We start from the raw sequence: 17,811 nt of genomic DNA on the forward strand, positions 1-17,811 counted from the left end.
AGACTGGCCAATCCAGCTGTGTCTATCACCGGTGCTCTCTTTACTTGGGACCACTGAACTTTGCTATCTTATGCTTATCAAGCATAAGATAGCAAAGATATCAAGCATATTGAGGCTGTTAAGAATTATTCTAATCGTTCAAATAATTTTAAGCACTACATAGTTCTTCATGTATATCTATCTATTGGCTTTTTATCCGATCTGTTGCTCTTCCTCCTTCTTCTTTTCCTTCCTCTTCTTCTCTCCCTCTCTGCCCTCCCTCCTCCCCCCTAATCCCTAACAGAAACGAAGAGGAACTCCAGATTAGCATCACTGGATACCAACTGAGGCGAAAAAATGAACACTGCACTGGGAATAGGGGACTCTGGTTCTCATCTCTGCCAACTGATCTTCTTAGAAAGGCATTCTTTAAGGTTAGTGTTCCTAACTCCAGTGTTGGGGGGTGGCGGTTGTCCCACCAACATCAACCAGTTCTCAGACACCAGCAGAATTCAACTCAATTCTGATATGATCTACCTAGAAATAGTATCAGATTCCACAGGTTAAGGATTTGGCCATACAAAACTGTCGCCTACCCCCGACTTCAGATGCTAGTCACAAGCTCCAGGCTGCTACCTGTGCTTTTGACCTCCTGGCTACACACTGGTGGTTCCAACGACCTCCTCTCTAGGTTTGATTCATTTGCTAGAGTGGCTCACAGAACTCAGGGAAACATGTCTGTCAATTTATTAAAGGCTATGATAAAGGATACGAATCAACAGCCAGATGAAGGGATACATAGAGTGAGGTCTGGAGAAAGGGCATGGAGTTTGCATCCCCTCTCTAGTCACATCATTCTCTCCAAATCTCCACATGTAAACCAACCTGTTCGCTCTCCAAACCCTGGCCTCTTCGATTCTTACAGAGGTTTCATTGCACAGTCATGCTTGACTAAGTCATTGGTTGTTGGTAGATTCCAGCTCCAGCCCCTCTCCTCTCCCAGGAGGTTGGGGGTGGGGCTGAAAGTTCCAACTCTCTAATCTTGTAGTTGGTCTTCCTGGCAACCAGCCCCCCCCCTTGAGGGGGTTGTCCAAAAGTCATGTTCATAGGCAAACAAACAAACAAACAAAAATCACCAAAAGTCACGTTCATTAACATAACTAAAGATACCTTTATCCCCTTATCACTAAGGAAATTCTAAGGGTTTGGCAGCTGTGAGCTCCAGAGTACCCAGAAACTGTGCAGGAAGACCTAATATAAATGAAAACTATATTTTGATCATCTGAATGACCAAATACGTATTTCTCATAAATCACACTATCACAGTTACCATAGAGATGTTACTCCTTGTCTAAGTTTTTGTTTTGTCATTTCTAAAATTAAGAAGTTGCACTCTTTCCCTTTCTGACCCTGGAACTCGGAAATAAGGACCTCTGGAAGATGACTATTGAAAGGCACAAAGCAGAATTATGGAATTACACGCATATCTCTAAAAAGTGGTTTTTTCAGACTTTTGTTATCTTTACTTCTAGTCTTGGTGTCTAGCCTTAAATTCTAGGATCCATGTGGCGGACTAAAGAACCAGGAATGTTTCCAGCAGTGTTCAGGACTGATGAACAAATTTCCAAAGGAATGAAAGGCACCTATAACCAGCCAGTCCTTGCCAAGGCAGATACTCACGAGCTGCACCACAAACATCGGTACCAGACAGGAGCACATTGGGTAGGCCTAGAGTGGTGACAGACATACTGCATCCCGCCTTCGCAGGAACCCTCATGTACTTAAGGAGAGGCACAGAGGATAACTATTTTAAACGTGAACAAATGGGCATTTACCTGGCTGAGACAAGAGTGGCGTGTAAGGGACTTTCGGTTCTATTGCACTCATTGGTGGAGGTAGCAAAGGATTAGCAAAGCTGCGGAGTGGGTGAGTTGGTCGAACACAGGCTGTGGGGATGGTTCTGCTTGGTGCCTCCTCATTGCTGGGATGCTCAGGCTGTGCTGGGGGCAATATGGGTGGCTGTTGGGTGGCTGGTCCTTCACTCACCGCTGCAATGGAGACAAGAAAACCATTCATTATTCCAGGACAAGGCTTGCTTTCCCTAAATCAGCTGCAGGGCCGCTGGATCCATTTAGAGAAACAAGTCAGGATCTGGCCAATCTCTTCTTCAAGTTATGAACATTCTCCTTCCTCTTCGTTCATATGTTTCTGGGATATAATAGCACGTCCCCTTTAAACAGTGGAAATAGATCCAGCAAGACAGGGATCTATCTCGCAGGAAGAACAGTAAAATATACACAGCAGCATCGACTCTGTTGCCTGAACTGGCAGGGCCCTGTAATCATAAGTGATGAAGCAAGAAAAAAGAGTTATTTCTCCTTTCATAAGTAGCAATGCCGTTGAAATTCAATATCCCAAACTCAGCTACAGCTACATTATTATCTACTAGCCAATATGCCAATATGCCAATTTTTTTCTGCGATTGAAACATGCCATGTCCACTGTCAAACAAATCAGAGTTACCAGGTGTTCAGGGCATTGCTAATAAAATGATACAGGTAATAGCCACTATCATTGTCTTCCATGACAAAAAAGAAGCACATCCAGCTTAAAAGTTATATGAGAGATGACTTTGCTGGAACAAGTTGCCTGAATGCAGAATTGTAATTTTTCCTCTTTGGTAGCAAATCTTGTAATTTTCAGTCAGATTACTATAGTTGAAGAGGTTTCCTGTAGTCATTTGTGATCACCTTTGGGCATTTGGACAGCTCCGTATACAGAAACACCTTTTCTCCAGAGAACACAGTTGAGTGGGACTAAAATATTGGCAAGGCAGCTTCTTATGATAAGAACACTGTGACTTGACTTTATCATTCGTATTCAAAATCAACAGGTCCAGGTGAAACTGTAAGTGCAAAGAGCTGCATCGGCGGTATAGGTGTTGATGAAATAAGATATTTCTGATGATTTATTTTTGAAAGAAAATTCTATTGGGTAAGTGGAAAAAAAGGCAGTGAAAGAAGATACTATATCTCACTTTTGAAAGATAATTTTTAACGAGGAAATATTTTGAGATAATTAGTTTGTGAGATAATTTTGAGACAACTCTCTGGGAGGCTCAGTGAGGTCAGCAAAGGGCAGAGGAGCTAGAAAGAAAATGTGATAATGCTGAAGGGAGTAGAGATTAAAGATACCAAAAAGATCAAGACATTATATTAAAGATATGCAGAAGTGAAATGTGCCTTCGGAGGGTATTTGGTATTAAGTCTCATTTTTCTATATTCAGAAAGGGTTAGAGATCCTCTGGGTGATTGAGAAGACTCTGGCTTACCCCACCCAAAGACAGAGGCAGGAGAGACATAGGGTTGGCCGAGGACAGGATATAGCCACCTAGCAACCAGAGCTAGTAAAAAAGCAAAGACTTGATAAAAGATTTCTTCAAACAAAGAAAATGTAATCAAGACAGCAAACTGGATAGAACTCTGGCAAGAGGAGTTTTCAGAAGTGCCTTGTCTCTAAGCTAGGAAGTCCTATCATGGAGGGGAGGGGCACATGCATGCAAAAGATCAAGGTTAAAAGGTGGGGCTGCAAGGAAAACATTAAGGCAAATCTCTGGTGATGTGGGTTCTCAGATAAGGGCAGAAGGGATAGGGGCTTCAGGTAGGTGTTTATAAGGAGCTAAATTGCTTGTAAGAAGACAAAGGAGCGAGTGGCGCCTGGCTGGCTCAGTCAGTACAGCATGTGACTTTTGATCTCAGGGTTGTGAGTTCAAGCTCCACTTTGGGCATAGAGATTACTCAAAAGTAAAATCTTAAAAAAATAAAAGAAGAAGAATATAAAGGAGAGAGAAACAGGTGTTCTTGTATTCAAATTATGCAATCCTGATTGAGTACCAGAACACCTGTTTCTCTTTCCTTTATATTTTTAGGGGCACCTGGCTGGCTCAGTCGGAAGAGCATGTGACTCTGGATCTCAGGGTCATTGAGTCAGCCCCATGTTGGGTGTAGAGATTACAAACAAACAAATATATAAATAAAAACTGTAAAGACTGCATAATTAGATTGTTGACAGTATAGTTTTATAGGCAAAGAAAATTATGCCAGTTTACTATGGACTCATATTTAATCTAAAGGAGAAAATGACCAATGGCCAATATCCAAATAACAACACAGTATTTCTTAGCTCTAGATCAGAGAGAAGAGTCTGTAGGAACCTATGTCTGGGTCCCTCTTCATTACCAATGGGCCAGTTGTTATTACAGGTCCATACCACCATATTAAAAATATCTTTCCAGGGAAAGAAATTTCACAATTTTCTACAGAAATCTGCCCTAAGTAATTTTATTGAAGATGGACTGTAATAAATCCATATCATATTTTAAAAACTGCTTTAGCCACTAAAAAAATGATATATTGTGTGATGTGCTTCTTTATTCCTTCATATTTTCCTTTTCTATTTTTCTACATTTTTGAAATGAAAAAGATCTATGTTAAAATATTATTGTGACATTAGGCTTAATAAAATTGACATGCACTTTTTTAGGTTTCCAAAATTTAGTTTCTCAAAAACCTCAGGTTTCACAGGAATTTTGATGACATCATGGAATGTTTGGGGGTCACTCCCATTCCTATTCTCTTTAATGGCATTGCTCACATGACTAGTCCTCCATCCCCAGGTCTTCCAGTGGTCACCATGATTCCCACTGGGAACACATTTGAGGGAAGTAATGGTAGCTCCACACAGATGGACCAGCTCTTTGGCAAAATCAATCCTTAGTACCCCACATAGTGGAAAGGAAAGTGCCTAATCTAATGTTCTAGGTGGGAATGGGAGACCAAATACATCACTAATCCATAAGGGACTAGTTCTATTTTGTTCAAAAATGACAAGTTTGCTTAATTAATATCTAATACAATGGACAAGGTACCCATTTTCCATAGTCACTTCATAATTCTTATATTTTATGGGGAGCAAAAGAAATGCTTTTCAGAACTGGCTGATAATTGAGGCACTCAAAGCTCTTAAATACAATAGCCATGGCTCCCCGGGAGCAAAGCCCTCACTCACATCAGATGAGCCCTTTGACCAGTTTAGTCGTCAGCGTCAGGACACCTGTGTGAAACAAACTGGCTCAGTGACATGGTATTTCAGAACTTGGAAAGCAAAGAAAACCTCCCTTCGCCCAGCAAGCACAGTCTTCCTGCAATTCTGAAAGGAAAGGGAGAATCAAATAAGTGCTGGCAAGGCACTCGTTTTCAAATGATGAAATAGTGGGAAGCCATTGTACAAATAGCATATGATTACACAGCAGAGTCAAATTTCAAGGCACTCTAAAATAATTAATGTCGGGTGCCTGGGTGGCTCAGATGGTAAAGCGTCTGCCTTCGGCTCAGGTCATGATCCCAGGGTCCTGGGATTGAGTCCCGCATTGGGCTCCATGCTCCTTGGGAGCCTGCTTCTCCCTCTGCTTCTCTCTCTCTCTCTCTCTCTCTCTCTCCTCCTCTGTCTCTCATGAATAAATAAATAAAATCTTTAAAAAAAATAAAATAATTAATGTCAACACATAAATAATTGCTATAGAATAACTGGCAAAAATATTGCAAAAATGGAAATGAGGATTTTTCTTCTATCTCAAATTGTAGTATTTGAAAGAAATATAGCATGCCGACAACTCTACGCAAAGACTTTGAGACATGAACACTTAAGGAACCCAATTCACTCATTAATCTCAGAACAAACAACTGTGCAATATTCCTGAGTAACCCCAGTTCCTGACAGTGTGGATTTTTGCATAGACCCTAGAGAGAAATTCATTAACTCCACTGTGCCCATGATTCTATCTAGGTCCAGTCCCATTTATTATTTGATTTCCAATCTGGGGGAGAGTGAGGACGGAAAAATAACATGGGTGAGGTTGACCAGCCTTCTCACTAAGACAACACCCAAACTGAAAGGAATGGTAAACATCATCTACCCTCTGGTATCTACCTGTTTTGAGGATGAGAAAATGTTTATCGTGACTTGTAGAAATTGGGCCTCAAGACTATCTATTGGTCGAAGTTTTCAAAATATGGCACTGTTTCTTATTTCCCCAGGGAGTTTGCCTATTGAGGCTAAGAGCAGAACTACAGTTTATTAGTAGGAAGAGGAGGTAATTGTCCACTATATAAATCTTTATTAGTAGATCACCAAATGTGTGTAATGCAAATGTACAAGATCCTACAACTTTCTTTTTCTTAATGGTAGGAGAGAAATTCAGCTTTATTTGTGACTTTCAGAAAGGAACAGCTCTTTGGGAGCAGAGTTTTAGTGATTCATTTCTTGTGCAACTCAAAGTTCTTTCAGATAACTTCAGAGGAAGGAGAGTCTCCACATTTGGCACAAATTTTTCTTTTCCTATGTGTGACTTTCGTTGTTTCTCAAGGTGACTAATAAGACATCTCCAGCCAGAGCCATGAAATGTTTTCTGCTTGAGAAAGAACAGGGATGTTTAGTGGTCTCCAAGGCATTTAGAAACCGATACTAAATGGCTGAAGTTAACTGGTTCTGACAGTGATTTAGAGAATATTTGGTTTCCTAGAAAAGAGGATGCTTATTTCTTTTCCTTTACTAAGCCACCACATGGAAACATATATTTGTGCCTATTTCTTTTGCACTGCACATTCCTTCTGCTCAAAAATTACCTGATGTATGACTGAATATATATTTTAAAAAATCTGTGAAATTTTGGCCAGGAGTCGTATGTCCATGCCTTTTGATTTTTAGATCAAGTTCAAAAATTAAGTTAAGCACTCTTTAGGAATGCTTTATTTATATAACTTTATATAATAGTTGTATTATATATTTTATGTTTACATTATATATTATAGTTGTATAACTACCTTTATTTAATAATCCTTACTTTTAAATAAGTTAACAAAATTTTTAAAATTACTAAAGAGACTAAATTTTTCTTTTATTCATTTATTTATTTACTCATCCATTCATTCATTCATTCATTCATTTTTAGGTTCACTGTGAAACTGAGTGAAAGGTACAGAGATTTCCAGTATCCCCTCTGTCACCTCATATATGCAGCCTGCTCTACTATCAAAGTCCTGCACCAGAGTGGCACATGAGACTCTAACCACAGCTATAAATAAATCTGTAGTGCTTAACCACAAAGAAAAACACATTTTAACCTAGTTCATTTATTTTTCTTTGGCTTGTGCATGCATCACTCCAATATCTGCCTCTGTTGTCAGACGGTCAACTTCTCCTGTGTGTCTGAGTCTTTTCTCTTTAAGGACACAAGGCATATTGGATTAGGACCCACCTTAATTCAGCATGAACTCACCTTAACTTGGTAACATATGAAAAGATCCTATTTCTAAACAAGGTCGCATTCACAGGTATTGGAGGTTAGAACCTCAACATTTCTTTTTGGGAGACGCAATTCTCTTCATAAAAGTTTGCTCTCTGGCCTCCAAATATGTCCTTAGAGTTCTGGGTGTCTAAGACCTCTTCAAGCAGAGGGAGGATGGCCATCTGAAGGAGGCAGATACTGGAGTTATCCTGCCACAGCCAAGGTATGCCTGGGACTACCAGAAGCTGGAAGAGGCAAAGATGGATCCACCCCTAGAAACTTTGGGGAGAACATAACCCTGACAACACCTTGATTTTGGAGTTCTAGCCTCCAGAACTATGAGAGAATAAATTTCTGTCATTTTAAACCACCTAGTTTATGGTACCTTATTATGGCAGCCTAAGAAACAAATACATCCACGGTAGAAGAATCTGCATAGAGTCTGAGATGTGAAATGGTGACTCACACAAAGTCCTGATGGTGAATGGTAATCTGTGATAAACTGTATTATTTGTTCACAACTCACCTTTCCCCTGTGAATTCCTTAGTTCATGTTGGGTGGAGTATATACTTCCCTATCCCATTGGTACTGAGCTTCTCCATGTAACTGATTTTGGCCAAGGGGGAAAGGAAAAAAAAATCATGCTAGCTCATTTATTATTTTCTTTTCCGTTGAAATTTAACTTCTGGAATGACTATGCCTATGATTCAATGGGACAGTTTTGCATGTTGCACCAAATCAAGAGAAAAAGAAAAGAGTAAATGGGATGCTGAGTTCTCAGAAGGAGACTATATCTTTAAAGGAGAAAAAGAAATGACAGGAATATACCATGAATAAAATAAAATAGTTAAGGGGCGCCTGGGTGGCTCAGTCATTAAGCATCTGCCTTCAGCTCGGGTCATAATCCCAGGGTCCTGGAATCGAGCCCCACATTGGGCTCCCTGCTCTGTGGGAAGCCTCTCCCTCTACCAGTCCCTCTGCTTGTGTTCCCTCTCTCGCTATGTCTCTCTCTGTCAAATAAATAAATAAAATCTTTTAAAAATAAAATAATTAATTTCCTTAATAAAGCGTACTGAAATTTGGCTTGACTTGGTCTTGTGTAGTGAAGAGATAAAGGTCATGCTACACATTCTTCTCACACTTTTAAAGTCTGAGAATATAGATGAAATCAAAAGAAAATAGTAGACAGTGATGTGATGAGGGAAAAACTAAGCAAAAACTATAATCCTCTTTTTTCTGCTCGGGAGAGTTCATTTCAGAAGCTGAAGAAGGGACTTGTGGATTCTGAATTCTTTGACTGGAATCACCTTCCTAGTTGTCCTGGGATTTGGAAATTTTTGGTTTTTGGACTTCCCATATCTTTCTCATTTAATGCTCTTCAATATGGTTTGGGGAACTATTTTTTCTTGAATTTCTGCACACAACTCTATTCTGTAGACATGATGTGCAGTGAGAAAAGGGAAAATAAATCTAATTCTCTCTTGGCAGATTTTTGATGCCTTTTAATTCTAACCTTCCTACATCTAAACGATTTATGATTTCTTAGAGCTGTCCCTGTTGGGTTGGAAAAAATATAGCTTACCTCACAAATATATTTTATTGCTGTTACCATCTTATCTATTTCAAAACATCTTATCTCACATGAGCTGCTGAGTCACCTGTTCCTAACGAAGAGAAGAAAGCCATAAAATTGATTTTAAAATGCTGTGCTTGAAGAAGAAAAAAAAAATCAAATGGCATAGGAGAAACCACCAGGGTGTATATAATAGATTGAGAGTCTCTCTCCATATCTACTTCCCTTAAAACAAATGAAATACTACTTTCAGGATATAAAATCGATACACAAAAATCAGTTACACTTATATATGTTACTAATAGCTATCAGAAAGAGAAATTAAGAAAAACAATCCCATTTACAACTGTGTCAAAAAGAATAAAACACTTAGGAATAAATTTAACCAAGGAGGTAAAAGATCTTTACACTGAAAATTATAAGACGTTGATGAAAGAAACTGAAGAAGACATAAATAAAAGGAAAGATATTCCATGCTCATGGTTTGAAAGAATTAATATTGTTAAAATTTCCATACTACCCAAAGTGATCTGCAGAGTCAATGCAATCTCTATCAAAAAATCCAATGGCATTTTTCACAGAAATAGAACAAACCATCTCACAATTTGTATGGAACCAGAAAAGACCCCAAATAGTCAAACCAATATTGAGAAAGAAGAGCAAGCTGGAGGCATCACACTTCCTGATTTCAAACTATACTGCAAAGCTGTAATAGTCAAACAGTATGGTATGAGCATAAAAACAGGCACACAGACCAATGGAACAGAATGGAGAGTCTGGAAATAAACCCCTGTATACGTGGTCAATTAATTTATGCCAAAGAGCCAAGAATATACTGGGGGGTGAGGGACAGTCTCTTTAATAAATGGCATTGAGAAGATTGAATTGCCTCTTGAAAAAGAATGAAATTGGATTTCTTCTGCTGTACACAAAAATGAACTCAAATGGATTGAAGACTTGAACTTAAGACCCGAAACTGTAAAACTCCTAGAAGAAAACATAGGGGGTAATCTCCTTGACATTGGTTTTGATAATGACTTTTTAGATTTGACACGAAAAAGCAAAGGCAACAAAAGCAAAAATAAACACATGGGATTACATCAAATTAAAAACTTCTGTACAGCTAAAAGAAAACCATCAACAAAATGAAAAGCAGTTTACAGAATGGGAGGAAATATTTGCCAACCACATATCTGATAAGCAGTTCATATCCAAAATATGTAACACATTCACACAATACAGTAGCAAAAAATGTTGGATTAAAAATGTGCAGAAGAACTGAATATACATTTTTCCAAAGAAGACATATAAATGGTCAGCAAATATGGTGGAAAAGGTATTGGACCTTACCAATTATCAGGGAAATGCAAATCAAAATCACAATGGGGTATCACTTCATACCTGTTAGAATGGCTATCATCAAAAAGACAAGAGAAATGTTGGCAAGTATATGGACAAAAGAGTGCACTGTTGCTGAAAATGTAAATTGGTGCAGCTACTATGGAAAAGAGTATGAAGGTTCCTAAAAAAATTAAAAATAGAACTACTATATAATCCAGCAATCTCACTTCTGGGTATATATCCAAAGGAAATGAAAATGAGATCTTACAGACATATACACACTCCCATGCTCATTGCAGCATTATTCACAATAGCCAAGATATGGAAACACCCTAAGCATCCATCAATGGATGTATGGATAAAGAAGATGTGGTATATATACAAAATGGAATATTATTCAGCTATGAGAAAGAAATTGAAACAAATGGATGGACCTTGAGGGCATTATGCTAAGTGAAATAAGTCAGGAACAGAAAGAAGATACTATGTGATATCCCTTATATGTAGAACCTAAAAAAGACAAACTCATAAAAATAGAGAATAGAATTGTGGTTACCAGGATCTGGGGGATAGGGAAAAAAGAGAGATGTTGGTCAAAGAGTACACACGTCTAGTTATAAGATGATTAAGTTCTGGGCATCTAATGAACAATACAGTGATTATAGCTAATAATACTGTATTATATACTTGAAAGTTGTTAAGAAAGTAGATTTAAAACATTCTCATAACAAAAAAGAAATGGCAATTATGTGACATGAGAGGGGTATTAACCAATTTTATGGTAGTAATCATTTTGTCATACATAAGTGTATTAAATCAACACATTGTAAACCTTAAGTTTACACAATGTTATATGTCACCTATATCTCATTAAAATCAGAAAAGTAATAATATGAAAACAAATGAAATACTCCTTTGGTAATCTTTTTCTCCAACAATTATTAATTAAAAATCAAAAGATATTGCTTTACTGGTGCAACCACTCTGGAAAACAGTATGGAGTTTCCTCAAACAGTTGAAAATAGAGCTACCATACGATCCAGCAATTGCACTACTGGGTATTTACCGCAAAGATACAAATGTAGGGATCCGAAGGGGTAAGTGCACCTCAATGTTTATAGCAGCAATGTCCACAATAGCCAAACTGTGGAAAGAGCCAAGATGTCCATCGACAGATGAATGGATAAAGAAGATGTGGTATAATATACACAATGGAATATTATGCAGCCATCAAAAGGAATGAGATCTTGCCATTTGCAACGACGTGGATAGAACTGGAGAGTGTTATGCTGAGTGAAATAAGTCAGTCAGAGAAAGACATGTATCCTATGACCTCACTGATATGAGGAATTCTTAATCTCAGGAAACAAACTGAGGGTTGCCGGAGTGGTGGGGGGTAGGAGGGATGGGGTGGCTGGGTGATAGACAGTGGGTAGGGTATGTGCTACGGTGAGCGCTGTGAATTGTGCAAGACTGTTGAATCACAGATCTGTACTTCTGAAACAAATAATGCAACATATGTTAAGAAAAAAGAAAAAGAAGATAGCAGGAGGGGAAGAATGAAGGGGAGTAAGTCAGAGGGGGAGACGAACCATTAGAGACAATGGATTCTGAAAAACAAACTGAGGGTTCTAGAGGGGAGGAAGGTGGGGGGATGGGTTAGCCTGGTGATGGGTATTAAAGAGGGCACATTCTGCGTGGAGCACTGGGTGTTATGTACAAACAAAGAATCATGGATCACTACATCAAAAACTAATGATGTAATGTATGGTGATTAACATAGCAATAAAAAAATAAAAAAAAATAGAAACATAGCTTAATGTAAACACACACACAAAAAAGATATTGCTTAATTGATTTAATTAAAGAAAGCTAAGGCATTCATTTAAGTATTGGTTTATCAGGAATCAATAAGACACTTTTAAATATAACCAACAGACACTTACACAAGAATATGTTGGAGGACAGTCACTTGATTATTCATTTCCTAGTTGACAACATATTAAGTTCAAGCACCCATCACATCATTGTTTTATTGAACCAGTTAATCTTTGTTTCCCCACAGCTTCCCACATTGTCTATGGAAAGACTCCCAGAGGACTGGTCCTTTGATTCTGACCCAGGGCAGAAGTAAACCAATTTTCCCAAGGGATGAGAACATTAAAATGCTATACATTTAAAAAGACATCCTTGGTTATTATTCATTTGTTCTTAGTAAAAAGAAAGGAAAATGCATTACACTGACTTTTTCCTGCTCCGAAACCTCGGTCCACTGACAGTGTGGGGAATGGCACAGGCCGGAGGGTAAACTGTGGGTGGGGGTATCCACATGTGGGAGATGGAAGGATTCCTGGGTACTGGGCACTTTCCAGGGTTGGCACAGGGATGGCACTCACGACAGCTGCAAAAAAAAAAAAGATGTTGTTATTATTATTATTTATCTTAGGTAGCCACCTAACAAATAAAAAAGGAAAGGGCTAAATTTTCACATCTTCAAACCCATGAATACTCTTCATAGTATCATGTAGGTTCCTTTACTTGCCTCTCTTTCCACAGTCTCTTTCTTACTCTAAAAAAGACGGCTCCTGAACAAATAATACATTATACGTAAAAAAAAGAAGATAGTAGGAAGGGTAAAATGAAGGGGGGGAATCAGAGGGCAAGACGAACCATGAGAGACGATGGGCTCTGAAAAACAAACTGAGGGTTCTAGAGGGGAGGGGGTGGGGGGATGGGTTAGCCCGGTGATGGGTATTAAAGAGGGCACGTACTGAATGGAGCACTGGGTGTTGTACGCAAACAACGAATCATGGAACACTACATCAAAAAAAAACAAACAAATAAACAAACAAACAAAAAACAAGACGGCTCCCTTCTCCAGCACCTTACTACAGAGCATTACCCCGAGATTTCAAACTTTCCACAGTTTCCAAGAAAGAAACAATGAAACAAGCCACCATAAAGCCACGTTAAGGCTCTCTGATTTTTGTTTTGTTTTGTTTTTGCCTTTTTCTTTCTCTTAAGCAATAACCGTGGTGTTAGAAATGTTGGGTTGTTCAGAAACTGAATATATTGCGTAAAGTGAGCTACGGAAATAGGAATTTTCTGTTCATTCTGTGAAAGAATGTAATGCTCTTGAGAGATAGTCCAGAGAGAGAAAAGCAAGGTATAGTCTCAATAATCATACTTAGGATTTTTATTTAAATGGAAAGAAAATGACTTCGAACAGCAAAACAGTACAGTTTAGTGACACATTAATTTAAATATAACTACATGTTGTTTGGGAATACCAAACATTTTTTAGTGGTACTGGCTTAAACCCACAGATCAATATCTTACATAATATTTCCTAGGTGTATTGAGCATTATTCAGTTCCATTATTCAATATCTATTAAATTATGCCACATTATAAAATACTTATTCTAATTGTAGTTGATCATCTTACATCATCTTATAAAATATTTAGTATTCCCTACCTTTTATTAACAAAAAATACAATGTAAACTAGCTACTAGAATGATTTTCAACAGTATATTTCTATTACATCAATAAAGTTAGTTCTATTATATGCATTATTTTTATTTAATTACACTCTAATTCCAATTACTGGAGTTTAACATGCATGAGCATGCACATTTACGAAAGGAAAACCTTTCTTTTTATCATATTCTTCTTACCTAAGTAACTTCATGATCACTGACACAGATTATATTGCATTATTTTAAATTAGTTAGAAGCAACATGTAGATTTAAAAATTTTTTTTCTAACTTAAAGTGCAGATTCATTACATTAAACATAGAACACTTTAAATCAAAAGGGCTGCTTCTAGTAAAATAGCTTTTGAAGTAGCATTCTGGAATTTATTTTTCAGTGTATTTATAATACTCCTTGAAATATATAGTAACATGTTTATTTTAATTGAAAAATTTAAAAAAAATATTGGTTTCACAATAAAGACTAACTCTTTCAAGTAGGTTAAATGATGGGTGTTTTCCATGAAATGAATACAAACTAAAAGATTGTAATAGAATAAAAGCATTTTTCAAAAAATTATATGGTAACAGTATATTGTAAGTGATATTTCAATGCTTCCAATCCTGTCATAATATACCATATTATATAAAGTACTTCTTAGTGGAAAAAATTTGCAGATGTATTTTATAATTACTCTGTAAATCTTGGTAAAGTTTCTAATAGGTGTACCTCTTAAAAATGAGAAAGCAAATAACCTGAATGAGTAAGAAATACTTTTGAAAGTCAAGCAGTTTCTAAAATTTTTACTTCCAGCATAACTGGAAGACAACATCCAGTTTGTTGAAATGTTATAAAAAATAACTTCAGATGAGACTTCACAGTCTGATTTTGGCACGTAATTTGGAAGTTCAAATCATTGAGTGACTGCTATAAAAATCTTATTGTTGTAACACTCACCCACACATATACGCAAAGTTTCTCAGTGTTTAGATAAATAAAACACTGGAATAGAATTTATGCAAAAAGTAACATTCATCCACAGATGTATGCAATAATTGCACAGAAAAAGCCTTATTCGTGTCATTAACTGATAGAATTCTAATAAAATCTTACTTTATAAACAACTGTACAGAAATACTAATTGTAGAATTGAGGAGGAAAAGATGGCAGAGGACTAGGGGACCCTATTCCAACTGGTCCCCTGAATTGAGCTGGATAGCTACCAGACCACTCTGAACACCCATGAAATCAGCCTGAGATGTAAGAAGATAGATCTGGATCTCTACAAACAGGATATTGCACACGGTTGGTTTCAAGGTATGAAGCGGGGAGCCGTGGTTCTGCGGCAGATATCAAGATAAATGGAAGGGGGAGGGAGCCATGAGAATCCTGCACCGCCAGTGAGCGATAGCCTCCCATGCTGGGGATGGGGCACAGACTCACAGACTGGTAGCAGCAGGGAAAGGACTTTAGGGCAGCCCCCCCAGACTGAAACCTGGAGCGGTGGGGCCGTGAGTGTGAACTGGGGGCAGCTGGTGGTGTTAGAAGCACAAAGGGCAGAGATGTGCCTCTGTGCCCTGACCTGGAGGTGGGGACTGGGAGCCCTGCTGAGGAGCGCACAACCTAGGATGCTGCAGTTTATAGCAGCATAGACAGAAACAGAGATAGTGTGGCCTGGAGAGCTCACTGAAGAATAGACTGCGATCTCTCTGCTCTGAGGCAGAGGGCTGGAAACGATCTCTTCTACTCTGACTCCTGAAGAGACATGGAAAGCCACCAGGAAAAGCCGCCAGAGAACAAAAGCCCCCCAAAACCGGTTTTCACTGAGCCCACCCCCCACAGGGGGAAGGGCAACTCTGCCCAAACAGGGTTGCCTGAGTAACAGTGCAGCAGGCCCCTTCCCCAGAAGACAAGCTGGGAGAACAAGAGGCTGACAACCCTAAGGTCCCTATAAAACAGGTGCATCTTGCTTGGGTTGTGATCAATAATTTGGACCCTGTGCATTCCCTCAACAGAATGACTAGGAGGAGGAACCTGCAAAATAGGAAAGACTCAGAGACTGTGACTTCTGCCACAGATTTACAAATGGATACAGATATAACCAAGATGTCGGAAATGGATTTCAGGGTAACAGTTATGAAGACAACAGCTAGAATGGAGAAATTGATTAATGGCAACATAGAGTCTCTATGGGCAGAAATGAAAGCTGAACTGGCAGAACTTAAAAATGCTATCAATGAGATCCAATCTTATCTAGATAATCTAACAGCTAGGGTAAGCAAGGAAGAAGAATGAATTAGTGATCTAGAAGACCAATTGACAGAAAAGAAGGAAAAAGAGGAGGCCCCAGAGAAACAACTCAAAATCCATGAAAACAGAATTAGAGAAATAAGTGACACCTTGAAACGTTCCAGTGTCAGAATTATTGGGATCCCTGAGGGATGGAGAGAGAGAGAGGACTAGAAGATATATTTGAGCAAATTGTAGCTGAAAACTTCCCTAATCTGGGGAATGAAACAAACATTCCTGTCCTAGAGGCAGAGAGGACCCCTACCAAGATCAAGGAAAACAGGCCAACACCCCGACATGTAATAGTAAAATTCGCAAATCTTAGAATGAAGGAAACCATCTTAAGGGCAGTTAGGGGGAAGAGATTCCTTATGTACAGAGGGAGGAAAATCAGAATAATGTCAGACCTATCCACAGAGACCTGGTAAGCCAGAAGGGGCTGGCAAGACATATGCAGGGTACTAAATGAGAAGAACATGCAGCCAAGAATACTTTATCCGGCAAGGCTGTCATTTAGAATGGATGGAGAGATGCAGAGCTTCCAAGACCAGCAGAAACTGAAAGAATATGTGACCACTAAGCCGGTCCTGCAAGAAATATTAAGGGAGGTTCTATAAAAGGAGAAAGACCCCAAGAGTGATATAGAACAGAAATTTACAGAGACAATCTATAGAAACAAGGACTTCACAGGCAACATGATGACAATAAATTCATATCTTTCAATAATCACTCTCAACATGACTGGCCTAAATGCTCCCATAAAATGGCACAGGATTGCAGATTGGATAAAAAGACAGGACCCATCCATATGCTGTCTAGAAGAGACTCATTTTGAATCTAAAGATATATCCAGACTGAAAGTTAAGGGATGGAGATCCATCTTCCACGCCAACAGACCTCAAAAGAAAGCTGGGGTAGCAATTCTTATATCAGACAAATTAGATTTTAAGCTAAAGACTGTAGTTAGAGACACAGAAGGACACTATATGATTCTTAAAGTGTCTATCCAACAAGAAGATCTAACAATTGTAAATATCTATGCCCCCAACATGGGAGCAGCCAACTACATAAGCCAACTGTTAATCAAAATAAAGAGTCATATTGATAATAATACGAAACTAGAAGCTGGCTCTTTGAAAGAATTGATAAGATCGATAAACCACTAGCCAGACTTACCCAAAGGAAAAGAGAAAGGACCCAAATTAATAAAATTATGAATGAAAGGGGAGAGATCATGACTAACACCAAGGAAATAGAAACAATTATTATAAATTATTATCAACAACCATATGCCAATAAATAAAGCAACCTGGAAGAAATGGATGTCTTCCTGGAAACCTATAAACTCCCAAGACTGAAACAGGAAGAAATTGACAACCTAAATAGGCCAATAACCAGTAACGAGATTGAAGCAATGATCAAAAACCTCCCAAAAAACAAGAGTCCAGGGCCTGATGGATTCCCTGGGGAATTCTACCAAACATTCAAAGAAGAAATAATACCTATTCTCCTGAAGCTGTTTCAAAAAATAGAAACAGAAGGAAATCTTCCAGACTCAGTCTATGATGCCAGCATCACCTTATACCCCAAACCAGGCAAAGACCCCATCAGAAAGAATTTCAGACCAATATCCATGATGAATATGGATTCCAAAATTCTCAAGAAAATCTTAGCTAATAGGATCCAACAATACATTAAAAGGATCATCCACCACGACCAAGTGGGGTTTATCCCTGGGATGCAAGGGTGGTTCAACATTCGCAAATCGATCAATGTGATAGAACACATTAATAAGAGAAGAGAGAAG

The 17,811-nt window shown here is 38.4% G+C and overlaps 1 protein-coding gene across 2 annotated transcripts in view; it reads right to left on the reverse strand.

Annotated features, from left to right (window-relative positions):
- DCC (DCC netrin 1 receptor) overlaps nt 1-17,811 on the reverse strand; it is a 1,171,073-nt gene that overhangs the window by 31,726 nt on the left and 1,121,536 nt on the right. For both annotated transcript variants that reach the window (XM_073898173.1, XM_073898172.1), the window contains 2 exons: nt 12,485-12,640; nt 1,815-2,027 (listed from right to left, as the gene is read on the reverse strand). In XM_073898173.1, coding sequence (XP_073754274.1) covers nt 1,815-2,027; nt 12,485-12,640 — 369 coding nt within the window. The remainder of the gene's footprint in view (nt 1-1,814; nt 2,028-12,484; nt 12,641-17,811) is intronic.

Source organism: Callorhinus ursinus, unplaced genomic scaffold (genome assembly GCF_003265705.2).
Source record: "Callorhinus ursinus isolate GAN/ISIS: 27379988/994484 unplaced genomic scaffold, GSC_fseal_2.0 scaffold11, whole genome shotgun sequence".
NCBI lineage: Eukaryota > Metazoa > Chordata > Mammalia > Carnivora > Otariidae > Callorhinus > Callorhinus ursinus.